We start from the raw sequence: 24,257 nt of genomic DNA, 5'->3' as shown, positions 1-24,257 counted from the left end.
CGATAGTACGCATGTGTCGAACTCTTTGGCCGGGGAGTGGCCGCTCTAGGCAGCGAGGAGGTCGCAGGGTTCAGGGGGCTGGGAAAGGAGTGCGACCTCTCCTCTATGGTCGGGGGTCCGAGCCACCCTCGCTGGGCGTCTTAAGTTACTTCCGGAAGTGAAGTGGCCACCTCCTCCTCTGCTTCCGCGGGGTCCAAGCTGCTGACGACCGCCTGGTTGACTCTGGGATGAGCGCAGTGGTAAGCGGGGGCGCGGCGGCTGATAGCGGGGGCGAAGACCCGGCCTCGATTTGGGGGAGGGGTGTGGAGGATCGACGTGGGATTTGAGGTCCGAGCAGGGGCGCGAGGCTTTCTTTATCCAGGCCCGGGTCCTGAGCAGCCGCAGTCCTATCCTGGATGCGCGGACTCCCGCTTGGCCAACTTCCCCGTCCCTTCCCGAGAGCCCTTTGTCGGCACGACGGGTCGCTGGGCCTGGCCTGTGTCCCCTCGAGGGTCAGCATCAGCCTTTCGCTCCAGAATATCGCCACGGTGAGAGGGAGGGGGCGTCGCTTTCACACACCCTGTAGCGGGTCGACGGGGCGCTAGCCCCAGGGGAGCACCTGCCGCAGCTTGGGACAACGCGTCCAAAATTGATTAGGCTCCTGATAAATGCCAGGCTGGGCTTCAGGTCAAATTGGCAAGGCACTACCTGCCACCGAGCGGAACGATTGCTCCGGTTTTAAAATAGGGTAACGGACACGCAGAAAGGTGAAAGTGAAACCGCACAGTCACACTGGGAATAGGTTAGAACCAGCTCTGTGATTCCGAGTTTACGGGAAGAAATATTAACTTATGTAAATGGAGTTTTCTTTTTTTAAAAAAAATTGCAAGTGAGAGTCAGGCTGTGGGTATAACGGGGAATCTTTGGCAGGGCAAGAGGCGGCTCTGCCAATGCCTAAGGCGGCTGCTCTCTTACTTTAGTGGAGAGGAGAAAGTGAGAGCCCAGAACCTGTCCTGCTCTGATGTCGCCGTTAGGTCCTCCCCACCAAACTCATTGGTTGGTCTATTGGGGGTAGCCTTGATGTCACACTTTGAAAGGCCAATAGGAAGGAGGTTTACTCTCTGCTCCAGCCCCAGGCACAACCCAGACCCTCCCCGGAGTGCAGGTGCTTAGTGAGCTATTCTGTTTTTCTTTGTTAATGACTGTTGTGTAAACAGCCAGTCTGGGTGCAATTCTTTTATCTTTCTTAAGCTCCAGTGCTTGGTCCTGGCACTACTAACATAGCTGGCACTCAGTAGGTTCAACTACTAATAATTCTTTTAGTAATACCTATCAACCATACGGTAGATTCTTTTTGACTATCTATGGATAGAAGTTATCACTTAAACCTCATTCAGAGTAGATATTATCATCCAGAACTCATAAATGGGAAATAAGAGGCTTGGGGAGACCTGCTTTGGATGGGACCTGCTTTGGAACCCGGGTCTGTCTCATTCCAAAGACCATACTGACTCAACTATACCAGCTTCTCCGAGGTATACTATGTAATCTATGAGATGAGGAAACATGCACAAGTAAAGGTTAGCTAATACACAGAGGTAGAAAGAATTAATTAGGGTGTTGGGGGGCAGTTAGTCATTAAAGATGTTCAAGTGAAAGTTAACTTGGGTCCTGTCAGCTGGACACTTTTGACCCAGCAGTAATGTGGAGCTGTGTTACAGATGGAGGGAACAGTGTGACACGGAAAAATAAGCAAGGAGCAGGAATTAATATGTATGACAAGAGTGTGAATAGGTGAATAGTAGGGGATAATCACAATAATAGTGATACTTAACACTTAAATTGCACTTACTATGTTTCAGGCACTATTCTGAGTGCTGTGCACATGTTAATTCAGTTAACCCTATCAGGAAGATACTATGGAAATTCCCATTTTTACAGAGGAATTAACTAATAAGCAGAGGTTAAGTGACTTGCCTAAGGTCACACAACTAATAATTGGTGGAGCTGGGATTGAACTCATTCTGGCTCCAAAATTTGTACTCTTACTTTAAAAGTTGTGTTAATTGCTAACAGGCCATAAAGGTTATTAAATGATAGGCTTACAACTATGGATTTTAATTATTCATAGTTGGGAAGTTTTTGAGCAAAGGAATGGCTTGACCAGAATTGTGTTCCTTGGCCCTGGCTGGTTAGCTCAGATGGTTAGAGCATCATCTGGATACACCGAGGTTGCGGGATTAATCAGCGGTCAGGGTACATACATGAATCTACTACTGAATGCATAGGTAGGTGGAACAGCAGATCGATTTCTCTCTTTCTCCTCTCCCCCCACCCCCTTTCTGTCTAAAATCCATAAATTAAAAATAAAACAAAGAGCCCTGGCCGGTTGGCTCAGCGGTAGAGTGTCGGCCTGGCGTGTGGGGGACCCGGGTTCGATTCCCGGCCAGGGCACATAGGAGAAGCGCCCATTTGCTTCTCCACCCCCCCCTTCCTCTCTGTCTCTCTCTTCCCCTCCTGCAGCCGAGGCTCCATTGGAGCAAAGATGGGCTGGGCGCTGGGGATGGCTCCTTGGCCTCTGCCCCAGGCGCTAGAGTGGCTCTGGTCGCGGTAGAGCGACGCCCCGGAGGGGCAGAGCATCGCCCCCTGGTTGGCAGAGTGTCGCCCCTGGTGGGCGTGCCGGGTGGATCCCTGTCAGGCACATGCGGGAGTCTGACTGTCTCTCCCCGTTTCCAGCTTCAGAAAAATACAAAAAAAAAGAAAAAGAAAAAATAAAACAAGGAATTGTATTCCAGGAGGATGTTTTGGGCAGTGGTGAGAGGGGAGACACTGGAGAGAAGAGCAAACGAGATTAGTAGTGTTATTGAAACTTTATTTTGTTCACACCTTATCTGTACCTTGTCTGAACACAGATTTCGGTTATAGAAGTGTTTATTTGTAGAGGCATACCTCAGAGATACTGCAGGCTTGGTTTTGATTCGAGGCCACCATAGTAAAGTACCACAATAAAGCAAGTTGGTGGAAGGTCTTGCCTTCAGTTTGTAAAAAATCGCAACATATGTGAAGTACAGTGGATCGAAGCACAGTAAAAGGAGATGTGCCTGTATGGGACAGTCTGGGTTCCCAAACTTCTGCACATACAAGAATCTCCAGAGGGGCTTGTTTAACATGTATATTCTTGGGCCTCTCTCCAAGATAACCTTTGTGCTATTCTCTTTCCCAGATAGCCCCAAACTTCCCAGGTGATTCTGATGGAGGTTCTAAGAACTTATTGAGATAGGGAGTCAAATTTTTGTTGATCTGATTTTCATCTTCAAATTTCTAGAGCCCAGCTTTGTGCCAGTGGCTCTCAGGTATGATGATAAAATTCTATAGGTTGGCCCTGGCCTGTAGGCTCAGTGGATAGAGCGTTGGCCCAGTGTGCAGATGTCCAGGATTTGATCCCCATTCAGAGGACACATGACAAACAACCATCTGCTTCTCTCACCGTCCTTCTTGCCTTTCCTCTCCCCAACCCCCTCCCTTTCCTCTCCCTTTTCCCTTACTCCTTAACCCTCACTCTCCCCATTCTTTCTCTCGAACCAACGTGGCTCAGTTGGTTCGAGCATGGCCCAGGCACTGAGAATAGCCTGGTTGGTCCCAGCACTGTCCTCAGGAGCCAAGATAGCTTGGTCGATTTGCTATTAGCCCAAGATGGGTTGGTTGCCAGGTGGATCCCGGTTGGGGCACATGTGGGAGTCTGTCTCACTATTTCTTCACTTAAAAAAATTTTATGGGTTGGTTTCTGACCTCAAGGAACTCAGGATTTGTAGAAGCAAAGACTACTCAGACAACAGTGTACAAAAAGAGTAAGAGCAAGCTAAACCTGAACGGATATGTCAATTTATAATATAATATGTGAAATCATAACAGAATAGTTTAAAAGCAGTAGTTAAGGTGTGGTTTATTGGTACCCTCAATAGTTTTTGATCACTTTCTGACTTACTGGCTATCTACAGCATTTAATAGAGGATAGGTCATTGAATATATACCACGTGACAGAGACGAAAGGACAATCTCTAGAGAGAGCCAGAACGCCCTTCTCAGTGTGTCCTCCTCTTGCCCAACACTGTTCTCGGGCAATAAATCACTAAATCACTGGGCCTCAAAGTTCAGGCAGCAAATCACGGGGCCTCAGAGTTCAGGCAGCAAGTCAACATCCAGTGAGCTAGCTAGCTACCTTTGCCCTAGTGATTTCTGACCCCATCCTAAAAGAAAATCTGGCTGTTTGGAGTTGGAAAAACGAAAGGTTTTGTAAGGTAAGAACCTGGAAATGCTTCTCTTTTGTAAATGAAAGACAATTTTTACAACATGCCAGAAGTGAACATAATAGTCTTTTTATTGCCATTTCTGACCCTTGCCTTACTTATATTTGGGCAGATTTTAAAAAAATTCATGGTCACTAGAAATGCATAGTCAAGCCTAACATTGACCTGGAACACAGGTGACCAGTTCGAATCCCTGGGCTTGCCTGGTCAAGGCACATACAGGAAGCAACTACTACTAGTAGATGCTTCCTACTTCTTCTTCTTTCTCACTCTCCCCTTTCTCCAAAAATCAATCAGTAAAATCTAAAAAAATAAAGAAAAGAAATTCATGGTCACTCTTTGAATATTTAATAATGTCGGTAATACTCTACCTGTGTTTATAGTGGTGTCCCCAGAGGGGTGCCGGAAATGGGGTACTCCCAACCACCCTCACCCCTATATTTATTGTGAATGTTTCTTATTTATCTCATGGAACAGCATGCTCACCTTAACAGTCACATGCAGGAATTCATGTTCCAAAATGTGGTGGTGTTAGATTCCAGTTTGTTTTCTCTGGTTTGGATTTCTCAGCTTTGCAGTAGCAGCTCTATGATGTGGCCTATCTGATAAAGGAGCAAATTAGCCCTAATAACTGTTATTGATTATATTATTGGGCTAATGTAGTGTTATGAGAACAGACTTTTAAGTCAGACCAAGATCTGGGCCTCCGTTTTCTCATCTGTAAAATGGAGATAATAATAATAGTTATTCCATAAGATTGTTACAAATTTTTCACATTACAAAAGCTCGGTAATTATTAGCAATTGTCATTATTCTCCGTTGTCAGATAATATGTAATGAGAAGACATTGTCTGATTAGATTAGACCCATATTAAAACCAAAATCTTTTTATTCTTGCAGTGCATATCTTTGCTAAGATATGATTGAGATTGTAATTTTCAGGCTGGAATTCCTATAAATTTGTCTTTCAAAGGATTATTCCTAAAACATTAGGTATGAATGTACTATAGTTATATTTAGAATCTTGTTGAATGAAAAGGTAGAACCATAATTATATAACACTGAACAAAGCAGATTGAAGATTATGACCTCTAAAGAGCTAACAATCATTACATAATGAGACCTTTTAAAAAAAATTATTTGGGAGAGGAAAGGGAAAAGCAACATCTATTTGTTGTTCCACTTATTTATGTATTTACTGGTTGATTCTTTTTTTTTTTTTTTGTATTTTTCTGAAGTTGGAAACGGGGAGGCAGTCAGACTCACTCCTGCATGCACCCCACTGGGATCCACCTGGCATGCCCACCAGGGGGCGATGCTCTGCCCATCTGGGGCATCGCTCTGTTGCAACCAGAGCCATTCTAGTGCCTGAGGCAGAGGCCTCAGAGCCATCCTCAGCACCCGGGCCAACTTTGCTCCAATGGAGCCTTGGCTGGGGGAGGGGAAGAGAGAGACAGAGAGGAAGGAGAGGGGGAGGGGTGGAGAAGCAGATGGGCGCTTCTCCTGTGTGCCCTGGCCAGGAATCGAACCCAGGACTTCTGCATGCCAGGCCGACGCTCTACCACTGAGCCAACCGGCCAGGGCCATGTGTTCTCTTTTTTTTTTTTAAATTGTTTATTATTCATTTGAGGAGAGAGAGAGAAGGGAGACACAGGGAGGAGGAGCAGGAAGCATCAATTCCCATATGTGCCTTGACCAGGCAAGCCCAGGGTTTTGAACCGGCGACCTCAGTGTTCCAGGTTGAGGCTTTACTCACTGTGCCACCACAGGTCAGGCTAACATGTGTCCTCTTAATATTCATGACTGCCCTGTGAGGTGGCCAGTGGTAACCCCATTTCTTGTTCTAATGTGAGACTTGGAGAGGATGAGTTATTTCCCTCTAATCTTGTGGTTCCTAAAGAGTGGAGCTGGGGCGTCGGCCTAGCGTGCGGAGGACCCGGGTTCGATTCCCGGCCAGGGCACATAGGAGAAGCGCCCATTTGCTTCTCCACCCCTCCGCCGCACTTTCCTCTCTGTCTCTCTCTTCCCCTCCCCCAGCCAAGGCTCCATTGGAGCAAAGATGGCCCAGGCGCTGGGGATGGCTCTGTGGCCTCTGCCTCAGGCGCTAGAGTGGCTCTGGTCGCAGCATGGCGACGCCCAGGATGGGCAGAGCATCGCCCCCTGGTGGGCAGAGCATCGCCCCTGGTGGGCGTGCCGGGTGGATCCCGGTCGGGTGCATGCAGGAGTCTGTCTGACTGTCTCTCCCTGTTTCCAGCTTCAGAAAAATGCAAAAAAAAAAAAAAAAAAAAAAAAAGTGGAGCTGGGATTCAGAACCTGTCTTCAGATTTTAAAACAGGTGCACTACACTGTCTCAGAATCAGGAAGTAAATAATAGCTACAAAAAATTAAAATAAGTGCCTTTAAAGAACTTGTACAAAATATTTGATTCATAGACAAGCCCACAAACTCACTCCATTCATTTTGACCTAGGTGTCTGGGGGTATGACAATAAAGCCAACTTAGAGTTTTTAGACTTAATCCTGCCCTGAGCGTCATCCAGAGCCTTTCACACACAGACTCTGCTGAGCAGGGTTATCTAGCTTCTGAGTCCAAAGCAGAAAAGAAACAGTAATATAAAAAATTGTTGAAGACCTCATAGGCAAATCAAGAGACTGGAAAAGTATAAGCTGACAGAACTCCAAAAGCGTACTAGCCGTAGGCCAGTAGATCTGGAAACACCATACACTCATCAATAGACTCTGAAGGGATCACCTTATGGCACTGAGCATGAAAATTCAGTTATCCCCAGGAGTGAGGCAGGTAACAGAAATGAGGAAAGCAGGTGGGTGAGGACTGAGGCAACCTGAAGCTCAGCTTGCCCTGTCTGAAGGGGCCAGCAGTTTCTCAGCCTGAGATATTCTTGTCATGCAGAATGGGAGCCCTGTATTGCTAGATTTTCATTGTTTTTTCAATAGATGCCAAGAATCTGGATATTTTTTAAGTAAAATCTGATTTTAAAAAATACTAGCACCCACTTCATATCACACACTCATACAAAAACTTGGCGTGCAGTTTCAGAATATGCATAGACTTACTTGAAGCACCTCTATAAAAATCAGTTGAAGCCACACTTTTTGTCGGAAACCACAGCTCTTCAGTGACTCCGTCCCCAGAGGTTTTGCTGTACAGCACTGTTCAATTTTGTGGTGTTTAATCTATCAGTTTAAACTTGTCTCTGCAGTTTGGTAGACTTTTCCAAACCCAGCCGTTCTTCCCATTAGGTTTTTGTTTGTGTTTTGATTGTTGCGAGCGGAGAAGGAGAGACAGAGACAGAGAAACAGGAACATCGAGGTGTCCTGTATGTGCCTTGACCTGGGATCAAACCTACAACCTCTGTGCTTCAGGATAACGCTCTAACCAAGGGAGCTATCCAGCCAGGACTTCCCATTAGTTTTCAACTAGGTAATTAACACTTAAAATTTCATGTAATGATTAAACATAAAGTATATCCATTTGAATGGGACACTAGGCATGAGAATAGAATGACTCTCCTTATCCAAGTCATCTTAACCGACCCCCCACCTTGTTGTTGCCCCTGAGGCCTTTGAGACAATTGGAAAAGACCAGGAGGCTACAGGGATATTGTAACACGCTTACTTGTATGTCAAGAGCTCAGAAAGAGCCAGGAAGCTCACAGCTCCAACCTGCTGATGAATGCACGGAGAACAGCTTATAAACATTCCAAGGAACCCCGAACCTTCTCCTCAGAGGCCTTTAATCATTGCCAGTGTGGGAGGGTGTGTCTACCCAAGTCAGAACACCACAACTGGGAATTTCAGTGTCTGAGCTGGATTTTACCATTGAAGAAGCACTCTCAGCCTTTAAAAGTACTGCTTTTTTTTGTTAATGGAGGTGACCCTAATACGTACAGATAGAAACAGCAGAAAAGATCAACTGAATTTGGTTAAGATGTATATTCTTTCTGTTAGCTTTCACTTTTTGAATACAGGCTAAAATGAAATTAGCCAAATTCCTAATACCTAATCAAAGTCCATGCAGTTTTTAGTTAACAACAATTATAAAACAATTATTGGCCATGTCAGTTTTTCAAAATATGACTTACAAAGCACACTTTTGATGTCAGTGAGTGGTTTGTTTTCTCGCATGAAAAACAAACTTTCAGATCTGGTAAGCTAGGAAGTAACTACTGGTACATTCTAGTTTTAAAAGTTTCATTTGTGAGAAATTAACTTCAATATATGATGTCATTTCTCTGCCTCTGCAAATGACTGAAATCCATACACTTGGCCTCATTATCAACTCTCAGCTTCAATTTGTGCCTCTAGGTGCAGTTTTGTGTCACCTCAAACTCAGCTCTTCTAAAATTCAGCTAACCCTTCCAAGATTGGCCCTATTTGTTTACAATGAGTGACCCATTCCTATCAAATGTTCTGTTCTTCTTCCCCAGTTTTGAAACCTAGCCAGCATCTTGGATCTTATTTCTCTAGCTACCAAACCCCATAAATTATCTTTTGGATAGATTTATCCCTTTTATTTGTTTGCCATGTTCATTTTTGTCACCTTAGTTCCAGCAGTGACAACAGTTTGCTTGTAACTGTCCCAGCCTAGCCCTCCTTCTGGATGAAATTTAGCATCCTAAAGCACAGTTGCTGATCTCCTTGACTGCTGAAACCTTGATGTGCTCCCATTGACCCACCTGTCATTAACCAGGCATGTAAGACCCTGTGTCAGACCTGCGTCTCCAGTATCACTCACTGCTCCCCATGAAAATAGAAAGTGGCGCCTAAGTTGGGCCCATCTTTTCTGAACCCTTGCCCAGCCATCACTGGAAGCCTGTATCTTTCCTTTGACACTGAATCCAGATGTGATCATGAATGCACCTGAGGGGCCTGTCCAGTGTCCAAGCTCATAAGAGATGTTTAGTAAATAGTTTGTTATTTCTTGGGGTAATCCTATCCACATGGTAGTAGTTTAATAACTACTAGCCAAATAAAGGAACTACTCAAAACGATTTTTTCCCCGAAAACCTATATATAAAATCTCTTTCTCACTTCCTTTGCAGTTTGAAGAGAGTGTCTAAAGCACTTAGAAAAATTTTAAGTGTTCCTAAACATACAAAAAATGAGCAAATATGATTATCAGAAATAATTTAGGGCTCTGACCAGGTTGTTCAGTGGGTAGAGTGTCATCCCCTGCACACCAAAGTCACAGGTTCTATCCCATGTCAGGGCATGTACAAGAAGCAACCAGTGAGTACACAACTTGATGAAACGACTAAGTAGAACAACTATTTGATGCCTCTTTCTCTCTCTGCCCCTCCTCCACTCTCTTCCTCACTCCCCCCTCCTCCATCTTTCCTCCCTTGCCCCTTTCCCCCTTTCCTCTTTCTCAAATCAATAAAAAAAATTTTTATGTATATTCAAAAAAAATAATTTAGGCCCTGGCCGGTATGCTCAGTGGTAGAGCATTGGCCTGGCGTGCAGGAGTCCCAGGTTCGATTCCCGGCCAGGGCACATGGGAGAGGCGCCCGTCTGCTTCTCCACCCCTCCCCCTCTCCTTCCTCTCTGTCTCTCTTCCCCTCCCACGGCTGGGGGCTCCAATTGGGTTGGCCCGGGCACTGGGGATGGCTCTATGGCCTCTGTCTCAGGCGCTGGGGTGGCTCTGGTTGCAGTGGATCGTTGCCCCCTGGTGAGCATGCCGGGTGGATCCCGGTCGGGCGCATGCGGGAGTCTGTCTGGCTGCCTCTCCGTTTCCAATTTAAGAAAAATACAAAAAAAAAAAAAATTTAGAATTTGTCATTAAGAACATTTATTGAGCACACAGGAGAAGCTCCCATTTGCTTCTCCACCCCTCTGCCGCGCTTTCCTCTCTGTCTCTCTCTTCCCCTCCCGCAGCCAAGGCTCCATTGGAGCAAAGATGGCCTGGGCGCTGGGGATGGCTCTGTGGCCTCTGCCTCAGGCGCTAGAGTGGCTCTGGTCGCAACATGGCGACACCCAGGATGGGCAGAGCATCGCCCCCTGGTGGGCAGAGCATCGCCCCATGGTGGGCGTGCCGGGTGGATCCCGGTCGGCGCATGCGAGAGTCTGACTGCCTCTCCCTGTTTCCAGCTTCAGAAAAATGAAAAAAAAAAAAAAAGAAGAACATTTATTGACTCTTTTTCTTCCAAAAAGTTTTTAATGAGCCTATACAAAAGGTTGTTTTCCTCTTTACTACCATCTATTGTGAATAACTGTATTACTTTAAATATATATTTAAATTAACACTAAGTTTAAAATCTAGTTCAGTTTATTCTCTGAGTTGAAAATCTCCCATTGGTGTTAAATCAAAAGGAGTGCAATGTATTTTTTATAACTATATATGTATATTTTACAATTATTATAATGTCATATATTTTCATTAAGATCAACTTGATAAGCACAGAAAACCAATACAGTCTTGACCCTCCTCACCCAACACACCTACTACTAATATTTCATTGTATTTTCTTCTAGTATTTGTTTATAGATTTGCTTACTTAAGATATAGTGTTATCATGCTCTATGTTAAAATTTTCACCCTATAAAAGGGAATAACATTCTCTTGTTCCTGCATTTGAAAATCAGATGAGTTGCCACATGCCAGGCTCTGTAGTACGTACTTTACTTGCATTCTATTATTTCATTCTTAAAACCTCCCAATGAACACCTGAAATGGAATATAATATTGAATGTCAACTGTAATTGAAAAAAAATTACAGTTTTTTTAACAGGGACAGAGAGAGTCAGAGGGATAGATAGGGACAGACAGACAGGAATGGAGAGAGATGAGAAGCCTCAATCATCAGTTTTTCGTTACGACACCATAGTTCATTGATTGCTTTTTTAAAAAATATTTTATTTATTGATTTTTTAGAGAGAGAGAGAGACAGAGAGAGAGAGAAGGGGGAGGAGCAGGAAGCATCAACTCCCATATGTGCCTTGACCAGGCAAGCCCAAGGTTTCGAACCGGCGACCTCAGTGTTCCAGGTCGACGCTTTATCCCACTGCGCCACCACAGGTCAGGCTGATTGCTTTCTCATATGTGCCATGACCGCGGGCCTTCAGCAGACTGAGTAACCTCTTGCTCGAGCCAGTGACCTTGGGTCCATGCTAGTGAGCTTTTTGCTCAAGCCAGATGAGCCTGCTCTCAAGCTGGCAACCCCAGGGTCTCAAACCTGGGTCCTTCCGCATCCCAGTCCGACGCTCTATCCACTGTGCCACCGCCTGGTCAGGCAAAAAAAAATTTTAACATTGATTCAGTGATACAGAGTGACCCATATTCGAAGGTTAATATGGACTCTTCTGCTCATCAAATGGTCATAAAAATTCTTGGAATCTTCAAAAAGTTCCCAATGAAGTAAATACTATTACCACTCCCATTTATACATGAGAAAGCTGAGGCTCATAGAAGTCCAGACCCCACAGCTGGTAAAGGGCAGAGGCAGGGTAAGAACCCAGGCAGCCGAGGCCTGAGACCTGTGTTTGTAACCACTGCCTGCAAAGCATAATCTGTGAGCTCTTCTCTGTGTGACCAGTGTGGCTGACGGAGAGTAATTTACCTTTTTTTTCTTTCAATATAGCGATATTGAGAAATTCACCCACTAGTGCCTACACTGTGATAATGCCAGGAATAGTATGAATAATCATTTCTTTAGGTCCTGTTTATGCCACACACCATTCTCGCCACTTTACTCTCATTGTCTCGAAACCTGACAGTAAGTCATGAACGTTTTTGTACTGACTGTTACCACCATGTCACAGTTGAGAAAAAAGCTCAGAGCTCAAGTAACTTATGCACAGTCAGAACTAGTGAGGTGGAGAGTTGAGATTCTAACTCAGGGGTCCCCAAACATTTTACACAGGGGGTCAGTTCACTGTCCCTCAGACCGTTGGAGGGCCGGACTATAAAAAAACTATGAATAAATCCCTATGCACATTGCACATATCTTATTTTAAAGTAAAAAAACAAAACGGGAACAAATACAATATTTAAAATAAAGAACAAGTGGCCTGACCTGTGGTGGCGCAGTGGATAAAGCGTCGACCTGGAAATGCTGAGGTTGCTGGTTCAAAACCCTGGACTTGCCTGGTCAAGGTACATATGGGAGTTGATGCTTCCTGCTCCTCCTCTCCTTCTCTTTCTGTCTCTCTCCTCAACACCCCCCCCCTCCATCTCTCTCTCTCCTTTCTAAAATAAATAAATAAAATAAAAATAAAGAACAAGTAAATTTAAATCAAACTGACCAGTATTTCAATGGGAACTATGGGCCTGCTTTTGGCTAATGAAATGGTCAATGTGCTCCTCTCACTGACCACCAATGAAAGAGGTGCCCCTTCTGGAAGTGCAGCGGGCCAGATAAATGGCTTCAGGGGGCTGCATGAGGCCCTTGGGCCGTAGGTTGGGGACCCCTGTTGTAACTCCACGGTATTCTTCATTGTATTGCCTCTTAATGAAAAAATCTGCTGAGACCCAGATGAGAATAAGAAGGTAATGGACCTTTGCCATTTGCATATTAGTGACATTAGCATGTTTCTCTGGCACCAAATTGGCCAGATCAAGAAGACATGATATGCATGTTCGGGTTGATTTGGGGGAAAGGGTAATATTGAGTCATAGGGGGTTGAACTGGCACAGCGTACTTCATAAACAAGGCTTCACTCACTTCCCAGAACTGCTCCTGTGGGGGCCTCTGAAATAAAATGTTTATAAAATAAATAATTACCTAATGGAAAGGCAGATTTGTTTGGACAAAATGTGTTATTTACATGAAATATATCTGTTATTGCTAACTCCAGATATTTTTCTGGGCCAAGGAACTGGTTTATTTAAAATCATACACATTGAGCCTGACTGGGCGGTGGTGCAGTGGATAGAGCGTCAGACTGGGATGCGGAAGACCCAGGTTCAAGACCCCGAGGTCGCCAGCTTGAGCACGGGCTTATCTAGTTTGAGCAAAAGCTCACCAGCTTGAGCCCAAGGTTGCTGGCTCGAGCAAGGGGTTGCTCGGTCTGCTGAAGGCCTGTGGTCAAGGCACATATGAGAAGGCAATCAATGAATAATTAAGGTGTTGCAATGCACAACGAAAAACTAATGATTGATGCTTCTCATCTCTCCGTTCCTGTCTGTCTGTCCCTGTCTATCCCTCTCTCTGACTCTGTCTCTGTAAAAAAAATAAAATAAAAAATGAAATCATACACATTGAAATAATTTTAATTGGAGAAAACTGAGGCTAGAGAAATTACATTTTCAAAAGAAGTTATTGAAAGAGTGGGATCTAGAATTCTTGACACCACCTCCCAAGTCTGTCTAACTTTCCACTACATCTGGCAGTTGAAAAACTGCACTATACTATTTTGCTTTACCTAATTTTCAAAAAATAGACAAATAGGCCAGAAAGAAATTCAGTGATGTTTATCTGATTTTTGGAATGTGAAAAGTGTGAGGAGGGGAGATACTGAGACAGACTCCCACATGCGCCCCGACCAGGATTGACCTGACAACCTTATCTGGGGCCAATGCTTGACTACCGAGCTATTTTTAGTTCCTGAGGCTGATGCTCTCAGACCAACCAAGCTATCCTCAGTGCCCGGGGCTATGCTTGAACCAATTGAGCCACTGGCTTTGGGAACAGAAGAGGGAGTGAAAAGGGAGTAGGAGGGGGAGAGAAGTAGATGGTTGCTTCTCCTGTGTTGAACCCGGGATGTCTATAGGCCAGGCTGACACTATCCACTGAGCCACTGGCCAGGGCTAGAATGTGAACTGATAGAAATCAAATGTGTCACATTTAAATATCAGCTTTAATCGAATGGCAGTAATCTCAAATATCTACTAAACTACTTGTCCTGTTTTTGTTGCTGTCTCTTTTTTTTTCTAGATTTAATGATGCTTTGCAGCAATTTTCTACGTTTGAAACTTTCTATGCTTGTGGATCCCAGAATTTGCTAAGAGATGGAGGAGTCTCAGCAAAATGATTTGAACACCCTTGAGAAAGATGACCCTCTCAAGAGCACCAGCCCTCAGATTTCTGTTAGTGAATTTTCTTGCCACTGCTGTTATGACATTCTGATTAACCCCACTACCTTGAACTGTGGACATAGCTTCTGCCGGCACTGCCTAGCTTTATGGTGGGTCTCTTCGAAGAAAACAGAGTGTCCAGAATGCAGAGAAAAATGGGAAGGTTTCCCCAAAGTCAATATTCTCCTCAGGTATGCTCAGTCGATATTGGTAGCACATACAGCTTGTTCGATATGGTTTCTCTTACTGGTGCAGCCATGTTTGAAAAGGCCAGAGGCACAGAGCTGACCTCCACCGGGTCATTCTGGATCTGCTGGAATGTGAATCAGGGAGCTCAAGGACCTGAAAATCCAGACTCCCTTCCTCATAGGTGACTGTGATTTATTATTTACTATAAATAAAAGAAAGACATTCTGGTTATCAGACCATTGCTTTTAATCCTTTGCCATATAATAACTTTCTGTTGATTTCTATTCACGGAGAACATCATAGGTGTAATGGGGAAAATGGTATGACTGTACAATTCTGAGTAACTGGTTTGCTGATGATTTTTATAGTCCTTGGTTCTCATGCATAGCATCACACAGAAATGGTAAGACCCTTCAGATAGCAGGTTATTCCAGTCATAGTGTTTGCAGTGTTTAAAGTTCTTTGGGGATGTTGCTTATTGTGAGGTCTTTTAGGCTATATTCCTTGTCTCTTCTTTTGTTGTCTTAATGGTATCAACAGAGTACCAGAAAGTTCCATGAAAACATTCATTCAACATTCTCTTTATCACAGGAGATGTATTATTTACAAACACTTTGCTTTTACCTCTCAGCCTTATTTTACCTGAGGGTTAATCTTTAATTGAAGGAGAGTTCTCTGAATTTGTGTAATTGAAAATGGAAAGAACCCTACAGTATGACTTGACGGTTGGTGTTTTTCTTACTACCAAACTTCACTTTTTTCCTTTTTATAAATTAATGTTTAATAACATAAGCAATATATATATATATATATACACACACATTCATTTGTTTACATTCTTTTCAAAATAGTAGAATGTTACTGATAAAGCCAGAGATCCCTTTGACCACCACCACCCCCGCAATCTTACAATACTTCCTTCATTTTTCCCAGAGTAACTTCAGTTATGACTTAGTTGTGACTTCTTTCAGATTTTAAATCTTTTTTTTTTTTCTTTACAAGGACAGAGAGAGAGAAAGTCAGAGAGAGGGATAGATAGGGACAGACAGGAATGGGGAGAAATGAGAAGCATCAATCATCAGTTTTTCGTTGCGACACCTTAGTTGTTCACTGATTGCTTTCTCATCTGTGCCTTGACTGCAGGCCTTCAGCAGACCGAGTAACCTCTTGCTTGAGCCAGCGACCTTGGGTCTAAGCTGGTGAACTTTTTTTTTTTTTTTTTTTTTTTTGCTCAAGCCAGATGAGCCCGCGCTCAAGCTGGCAACCTCAGGGTCTCGAACCTGGGTCCTCAGCATCCCAGTCCAATGCTCCATCCACTGCGCCACCGCCTGGTCAGGCTGATTTTAAAAATACATTTATAGCCCTGGCCAGACAGCTCAGTTGATTAGAGTGTTGTCCCTAAACTCAAAAGTTCTCGGTTCTATCCCTGATCAGGGCACATATAGGAACAGAGCAGTGTTTCAGTCTCTTCTCCCTTCTTCTCTCTCTAAAAATCAATAAGTAAAATTTTAAAAATTGAAATATATTACACATATGTGTGCCAGTAGGAAATGCACAGATATTCTCATATCAGTGGTATTCTATCTGTATGATTCTAAAGTTCATTGTTTTCATTGAATAATATGTATGTCTTAAATATATCCCTCTTGATAGACAGTGATATCCAGTAAATTCATTTTTTAAACTATGTAGTGTTCTGCTATATGTATATACCATGTTTAGTTAGATGTTTCCCTAACAGTGAACATATAGATCATTTCTCATTTTTTGCTGTTTCCGAAGTACTAGAGTACTTGTATATTATTAACTGTTGGCTTGACTTGTGGTGGCATAGTGGATACAGCATCAACCTGGAACCCTGAGGTCACCGGTTCAAAACCCTGCCTTGCCCAGTCAAGGCACATATGAGAAGCAACTATGCACTGATGCTTCCCACTACTCCCTCCTGCCTTTCTCTCTCTCTCTCCCCTACCCAAAATCAATAAATAAAATCTTAAAAGAATGTTGACAGTTTTGTTTTAGCTTTTAAACATTACAAATATATTTAGTAAAACAACTCTCATGATTTTTTTTCTGTTCTCCATAGGGATGCCATTGAAAAATTATTTCCTGATGCCATTAAAATGCGATTTGAAGACATTCAGCAGAATAATGACATAGTACAGAGTCTTGCAGCCTTTCAGAAATATGGGAATGATCAGATTCCTTTAGTTCCCAACATAGGCCGAGTAAATCAGCAGAGAGGAGGGGGATTCTTTTCCGGAGTGCTCACAGCTTTAACTGGTGTAGCAGTAAGTGTATCACTTTTTCTCTGTCCCTCACCCTCCCACAGTTTCTACTGAAATCAGTTCTGTTGAAAAACACCTCAATGATGACATAGCTGTATGTGGTAATTCAGTGCATACCATATTTCCCCATGTATAAGATGCACCCTTTTTCGAAAATTTTGGAGTCTAAAAACTGGGTATGTCTTACACAGTAGTTGTGGCATTTCAAATGCCATAGATGGGGCCCTGGCCAGTTTGCTCAGTGGTAGAGCGTCGGCCTGGTGTGCAAAAGTCCCGGGTTCGATTCCCGGCCAGGGCACACAGGAGAAGCAGATGGGTGCTCTCCCTCTCCTTCCTCTCCTTCCTCTCTCTCTCTCTCTCTCTCTCTCTCTTCCCCTCCCGCAGCAAGGCTCCATTGGAGCAAAGATGGCCCGGGCGCTGGGGATGGCTCCTTGGCCTCTGCCCCAGGTGCTAGAGTGGCTCTGGTCGCAACAGAGTGACGCCCCGGAGGGGCAGAGCATTGCCCCCTGGTGGGTGTGCCGGGTGGATCCTGGTCGGGCGCATGCAGGAGTCTGTCTGACTGTCTCTCCCCATTTCCAGCTTCAGAAAAAAAAAAAAATGCCATAGATGGAACTGAGGATGAGGCAATTTATGAAGACAGAGATTCGTCGTCAGACACAGATGAGGACAAGCTAATGGATGGGAGTTTTGACAGTGATGAGGAGTTGTATGAATTATATGATGAATAAAACTTGAGTTCAGTAACATTATGAAATACATTTTTTTTCAAATTTTGGGCCCAAAATTAAGGTGCATCTTATACATGGGGAATATGTTATACATGGAGAAATATGGTACATTGAAATCTTTTGGGTTGTATGATTCTGTGGGGATGTTGCTTACTCAAGACAACTTAACAGTTAGAGCCCAGAAAATGTTAGCTTTCTCATTTCATCTTCCTCATAACCTATGCAATAGGCACCATTATTATTCCCATTTTAGAGTTGAGGAAATGGGTGATAGAACTGGAATTTGACACCGTGTTTAGAGTCTTAAGCACAGCACTTTACTAACTTCCAATGTAAAGACTATTTCCTTTTTTTAAGTTGCATGCCACAGAAATCTAAATGTACATCAAAATTACAACTAGCTTGACCAGGTGGTGGCGTAGTGGATAGAGCGTCAGACTGGGATGCAGAGGACCCAGGTTCGAGACCCTGAGGTCGCCAGCTTGAGCATGGGCTCATCTGGTTTGAGCAAAGCTCACCAGCTTGGACCCAAGGTCGCTGGCTTGAGCAAGGAGGTTACTCAGTCTGCTATAGCCCCACGGTCAAGACACATATGAGAAAGCAATCAATGAACAACTAAGGTGTCGCAACGAAAAACTGATGATTGATGCTTCTCATCTCTCTCCGTTCCTGTCTGTCTGCCCCTATCTCTCTCTCTCTCTCTGACTCTCTCTCTGCCTCTATAAAAAAAAAATTTCAACTAAATTACAGGACAGTCATCATTCAGAACCACCTGAAATCTAGCTGAATGGAAGTCCTACAAGTAGGGCTTTAAAGAAGCCACATTGAGCCTGGTAGGAAGAGTAGAGACAGAGTGGGCTGGTCCCATACCTACGTGTGGTGGTTAAAACTTGGGAGGGATATCTTGGCTGTGGAAGCCCCTCTGAGGAGCAAGTGGTCCCAGCCCCAAACCGGGCCCCCCAGCCCAGGGTTCCAGTGCTAGGCAGAGAAGTCCCCATAAACTCTGGCTGTAAAAATGAGTAAGGATTGTGACTAAGTGAGACAGAGGGCTGCTGGAGTCCCTGGAAGTTCCACTTAAAGGACCCACAATGGATTTACTCGCTGAGGGATTCATTCCCTTTGAGCTCCAGGGCTACGGCAGCAGCTAGAAAGGCATCAGGGATATATGGGGAGGAACTGACTAGTCTAGCATCAGGATGAGAGCTGGGGACGGGCAATTTTCTGCCAGACAAAACCATTGTTCCTTTCTTGACACCTCCCTGCCACCCTCCGAGTCAGGAGGCAATGCCATGTCTGAATCTTATCAATCTGGCTTACACTATTCACTTCTCCCCAGTGATTCCCTGAAACCCTGGCCCACCCCACCTGCAGGGCCACCCAAGCTGTTTCCAGTGGCTTGTCTTTTTTTTTAATTATTATTAATTTTTATTGAATTTATAGGATGACACTAGTCAAGAAAATTATTAGGGTTTCAGATGCACAGTTCTACAACACATTGTCTGTACACTGTATTGTGTGTTTGCCACACCAAGTCAAGTCTCCATCCATTACCGTTTATCCCCCAATAACCTCCTCCATCTCTCCTCAACCCTCTGTCCCTAGCAGTCACCAGTGTTGACAATGTCTGTGAGTGTTTCTCTTTTTCTCTTTTTTTTTTTTTGCATTGTCATGCCAATAGCAATTAAAACTCAACTACAATAGGAGGTTTGCACAGCTTAAATGGGGTTTGGGGAGGCACATGCAACTGGAGTGTCCAGCTCGGATGATTGGGAGGCTGTGCCACTGGATCTACAGAACACCTACCTAAGGCTACTCACCGAGGTAGAGCTGTAGCAGCCCTACCGAATACATAGAAGCGCAGGGAGGCTGCCAAAACGAGTCGAAGAAGCATGTCTCAAAGGAAAGAGCAGAACAAAACTCCAGCAAAAGAACTAAACAAAATGGAGACAAGCAATCTACTAGATGCAGAGTTTAAAACACCGATTGTAAGGACGCTTGATGAACTTGATGAGAACTTCAACAGCATTTAAAAAAAGGGGCATGGAAACCATAGAAAAGAACCAGTCAGAAATGAAGGCTATGCTAACTGAAATGAGCATTTTTCAGGGAACCAACAGTACAGAAGATGAAGTCAAGAATCAAGTCAGTGGCCCTGGCCAGTTGGCTCAGCGGTAGAGCGTCGGCCTGGCGTGCGGGGGACCCGGGTTCGATTCCCGGCCAGGGCACATAGGAGAAGTGCCCATTTGCTTCTCCACCCCCACCCCCTCCTTCCTCTCTGTCTCTCTCTTCCCCTCCCACAGCCAAGGCTCCATTGGAGCAAAGATGGCCCGGGCGCTGGGGATGGCTCCTTGGCCTCTGCCACAGGCGCTAGAGTGGCTCTGGTCGCAGCAGAGCGACGCCCGGAGGGGCAGAGCATCGCCCCCTGGTGGGCAGAGCGTCGCCCCCTGGTGGGCAGAGCGTCGCCCCTGGTGGGCGTGCCGGGTGGATCCCGGTCGGGCGCATGCGGGAGTCTGTCTGACTGTCTCTCCCCGTTTCCAGCTTCAGAAAAATACAAAAAAAAAAAAAAAAAAAAAAAAAAAAAGAATCAAGTCAGTGATTTGGAACCTAAGGAAGCAAAAAACAGCCAATCAGAATAGCAAAAAGAATCCAAAAAAAGATAGTATAAAGAGCCTCCGGGCCAACTTCAACTGTACCAGTATTGACATCATGGGGGTTCCAGAATGAGAAGAAACAGACCAAAAAATTGAAAACTTTTTGAAAAATAATAACAAAAAACTTCCCTAGACATACAAATCCAAGAAGCACAGAAAGTCCCAAAGAAGATGAACCTAAAGAGGCCCACACCAAGACACGTCATAATTATAATGTGAAAAGTGAAAGACAAAAGTGTGAGTTTTGGGGGGGGAGAGAGAGACAGGAGGGAGAAAGGGGGAGGAGAGAGATAAGAAGCTTCAACTCATAGTTGTTTCACTTTAGTTCATTGATTGTGTCTCATACTTGCCTTAATGGGGTGGGAGGGGAGCTCAAGCTGAGCCAGTGACCTCTTGCCCAAGTCAGCAACCTTGCAGTCAAGCTGGAAAGCCTGTGCTCAAGCTGACAAGCCTGCACTCAAGCCAGCAACCTCAGGGTTTTGAACCTGGGACCTCAGTGTCCTGGGTTGACACTCTCTATCCGTTGCACCACCATGGGCCGGGCAAAGTGAAAATCTTAAAAGCAGCAAGAGAACAGCAGTTACCTATAAGGGAGCTCCCATGAGACTAAGCTAATTTCTCAACAGAAACTCTGCAGGCCAGAAGGGAATGGCAGGAAATATGCAAAGTGATGGCAAGCAAGGACCTACAACCAAGATTACTCTACCCAGCAAAGCTAGCATTGAGAATCAAAGGACATCTGAAGAGCTTCCCAGACAAGCTAAAGCTAAAGGAGCTAATCACCACCAAACCATTATTACATGAAATGTTAAAGGGTCTTTTTTAAGAAGAAAACAAACAAAAGAAAAAGATAAATATGAACAGTATGGCAGTAAATATATATCTATCAACATCTGAATCTAAAAAATAATGAACAAGCAGAACAGAAATAGACTTATAGATACAGAAAACATTTTTTTCTTTTTTACAGAGAGAGTCAGAGAGACAGATAGGGACAGACAGACAGGAACGGAGAAAGATGAGAAGCATCAATCATCAGTTTTTCGTTGCAACACCTTAGTTGTTCATTGATTGCTTTCTCATATGTGCCTTGACCGCTGGCCTTCAGCAGACCAAGTAACCCCTTGCTCAAGCCAGCGACCTTGGGTCCAAGCTGGTGAGCTTTTGCTCAAACCAGATGAGCCCGCACTCAAGCTGGCTACCTCTCTCAAACCTGGGTCCTCCGCATCCCAGTTCGACGCTCTATCCACTGTGCCACCGCCTGGTCAGGCTATAGTCAATATTTTAATAACTACATATAATGTCAGGCGGGTATGAGATTTATTGGGATGACCACTTAGTTATATAATGTCCGATCACTGGAGTGTACACCTGAAACTAATAAAATATCAACTGTAATTGAAAAATAAAAAGTGACTTAAATTAAAAAAAAAAAACCCAAATCTAAATGTTATAAATTTTTCAATAGAAAAGGCACATGAGTTAGTTATGTTGGCCAGCTGATGGGACCATGGGTGCCATGCTCTCAGGTGCCACCTGTGATGAGTGAGTCCTGCCCGTCTCTGTTTTCTCACCACCCAACAATTAGCAAAGATGAGCCTGCCTAGAGTTGTCTTCCCCCCTTGGCTGGCAGTGGCACTGCCTTCTTTCTGTGGATAGATTTGGTATCGTTTCCTTCGAGCTCAGGCTCTTCCCCTCCCACATTCACATATTGACAAGCTGACATCTTACTTTTCTGTGTCTTAAGATCCCTGTCATCTTTCTCCAGGTGGTCCTGCTCGTGTATCACTGGAGCAGCAGGGAATCTGAGCATGACCTCCTGGTCCACAAGGCTGTGGCCAAGTGGACGGCAGAAGAAGTTGTCCTCTGGCTGGAGCAACTGGGCCCTTGGGCCTCTCTCTACAGAGATAGGTTTTTATCTGAAAGAGTAAATGGAAGGTGAGGAGCAAAATCTTTGACATGTCACTGACCTGTTTTTAAACAGCTTTGTTGAGATACAATTTACACACCAGAAAAGTACACCATTTAAAGTGCACAATCTGGTTTTTCATATATTCACAGATATGTGCAGCCATCACCACAATCTGGTTTTAGAACATTTCACCTCCCTCCAAAAGAAAGTTTTTCCCTCATTCCACCCCATGCCACCACCATTCTACTTTCTGTTTCTGTGGATTTGCCTATTCAGAGTAGTTCATATAAATGAATTATACAATATAAGGCCTTTGTGTCTAGCTTACTCACTTCTCATCATATTCTCAAGGTTCATGCAAGTTGTAGTATATGTCAGTCCTTCATTTTTGTGGCTGAATAATATTCTATAATGTGGCTATATTACATTTTATTTATCCATTCTTCAGTTGGTAGACATTTGGGTTGATTCCTGTTTGGAGTTATGAACAGTGCTGCTGTGGTCACTTGTGTAAGTTTTTATGTGGATGTATATTTTAGTACTCTCTTGGAGTGCAATTGCTGGGTCATATGGTAACTCTATGTTTAAGTTTTTGATGACCTGTCAAATTTTTCCAAAGTGGCTATACCGTTTTACAATATGTCACTAACATTTTAGTTTGTTGCTTCCTGATTATAAAAGTAACATATTACTTATTTGACAATAATAACACAGAACTAAAGGACATTGGAAATGAAATACCCCTGGAATCCTACTACTATTCAGAGAAAACCACTGTTATCATCTTGCTGGATACCTTTCCAATTTTTATTTTTAGAGAGAAGAAGGGCGAGAGAGAAACATCAAAAAAAATTTTTTGGGCCCTGGCCGGTCGACCTGGCGTGTGGAAGTCCCGGGTTCAATTCCCAGCCAGGGCACACAAGAGAAGCGCCCATCTGCTTCTCCACCCTTCCCCTTCTCCTTCCTCTCTGTCTTTCTCTTCTCCTCCTGCAGCCGAGGCTCCACTGGAGCAAGGATGGCCCGGGCACTGGGGATGGCTCTGTGGCCTCTGCCTCAGGCGCTAGAATGGCTCTGGTCGCGGCAGAGCGACACCCCAGATGGGCAGAGCATTGCCCTCTGGTGGGCGTGCCGGGTGGATCCCGGTCGGGCGTATGCGGGAGTCTGTCTGACTGCCTCCCCATTTCCAGCTTCAGAAAGATATAGAAAGAAAAAAAAATTTTTTTTTAAAGATTTTATTTATTGCCAGACCAGGCAGTGGCACAGAGGATGAAGTGTCTGGCTGGGACAGTGAGGTTCGAACCCCAAGTTCACCAGCTTGAGCACGGGCTCATCCGGCTTGAGTGCAGGCTCATAAGCTTGAGCACAGGGTCACCTGTGGGGTTGCTGGCTTGAGCCCAGAAGTTGCTGGCTTGAAGCCCAAGGTCCCTGGCTTGAGCCCAAGGTCACTGGCTTGAGCAGGGGGTCTGACTCAGCTGGAGTCCCCAGTCAAGGCACATATAAGAAAGCAATCAATGAACAACTAAGGTGCCACAATGAAGAATTGATGCGTCTCATCTCTTGCTCTTCCTGTCACTGTCTGTCTCTCTCAAGCAAAAATAAAAAAAAGGATTTTATTTATTGATTTTAGAGAAAGAGAGAAGGGGGGGGAACAGGAAGCATCAACTCTTAGTAGTTGCTTCTTGTGTGTGCCTTCACTGGGCAAGCACAGGGTTTCGAACCAACCACCTTAGCATTCCAGGTAAGTGCTCTATCCACTGCACCACCATAGGTCAAATGAAACACTAATTGTTTTTGTTTCACTTATTCATGCATTTCCTGGTTGATTCTTTTTTTTTTTTTTTTTTTTTGTATTTTTCTGAAGCTGGAAACGGGGAGACAGTCAGACAGACTCTCAAATGCACCCGCCCGGGATCCACCCGGCACACCCACCAGGGGGCGATGCTCTGCCCATCCGGGCGTCGCTCTGTCGCGACCAGAGCCACTCTAGCGCCTGGGGCATTGGCCAAGGAGCCATCCCCAGCGCCCGGGCCATCTCTGCTCCAATGGAGCCTCGGCTGTGGGAGGGGAAGAGAGAGACAGAGAGGAAGGAGAGGGGGAGACATGGAGAAGCAGATGGGCGCTTCTCCTGTGTGCCCTGGCCGGGAATCGAACCCAGGACTTCTACACGCCAG

The 24,257-nt window shown here is 44.6% G+C and overlaps 1 protein-coding gene across 3 annotated transcripts in view; it reads left to right on the top strand.

Annotated features, from left to right (window-relative positions):
* BFAR (bifunctional apoptosis regulator) overlaps positions 1–24,257 on the top strand; it is a 36,586-nt gene continuing 12,329 nt past the window's right edge. Inside the window, exons 1-4 of one of the 3 annotated variants that reach the window (XM_066274797.1) lie at positions 1–239; positions 14,179–14,509; positions 16,594–16,798; positions 21,943–22,112. In XM_066274797.1, coding sequence (XP_066130894.1) covers positions 14,253–14,509; positions 16,594–16,798; positions 21,943–22,112 — 632 coding nt within the window. In that variant the 5' untranslated portion in view covers positions 1–239; positions 14,179–14,252. The other 2 variants (XM_066274798.1, XM_066274799.1) reach the window with 2 other exon arrangements.

Source organism: Saccopteryx bilineata, chromosome 4, assembly GCF_036850765.1.
Source record: "Saccopteryx bilineata isolate mSacBil1 chromosome 4, mSacBil1_pri_phased_curated, whole genome shotgun sequence".
Classification (NCBI taxonomy): domain Eukaryota; kingdom Metazoa; phylum Chordata; class Mammalia; order Chiroptera; family Emballonuridae; genus Saccopteryx; species Saccopteryx bilineata.
This window is presented reverse-complemented; position numbering and strand designations above follow the sequence as displayed.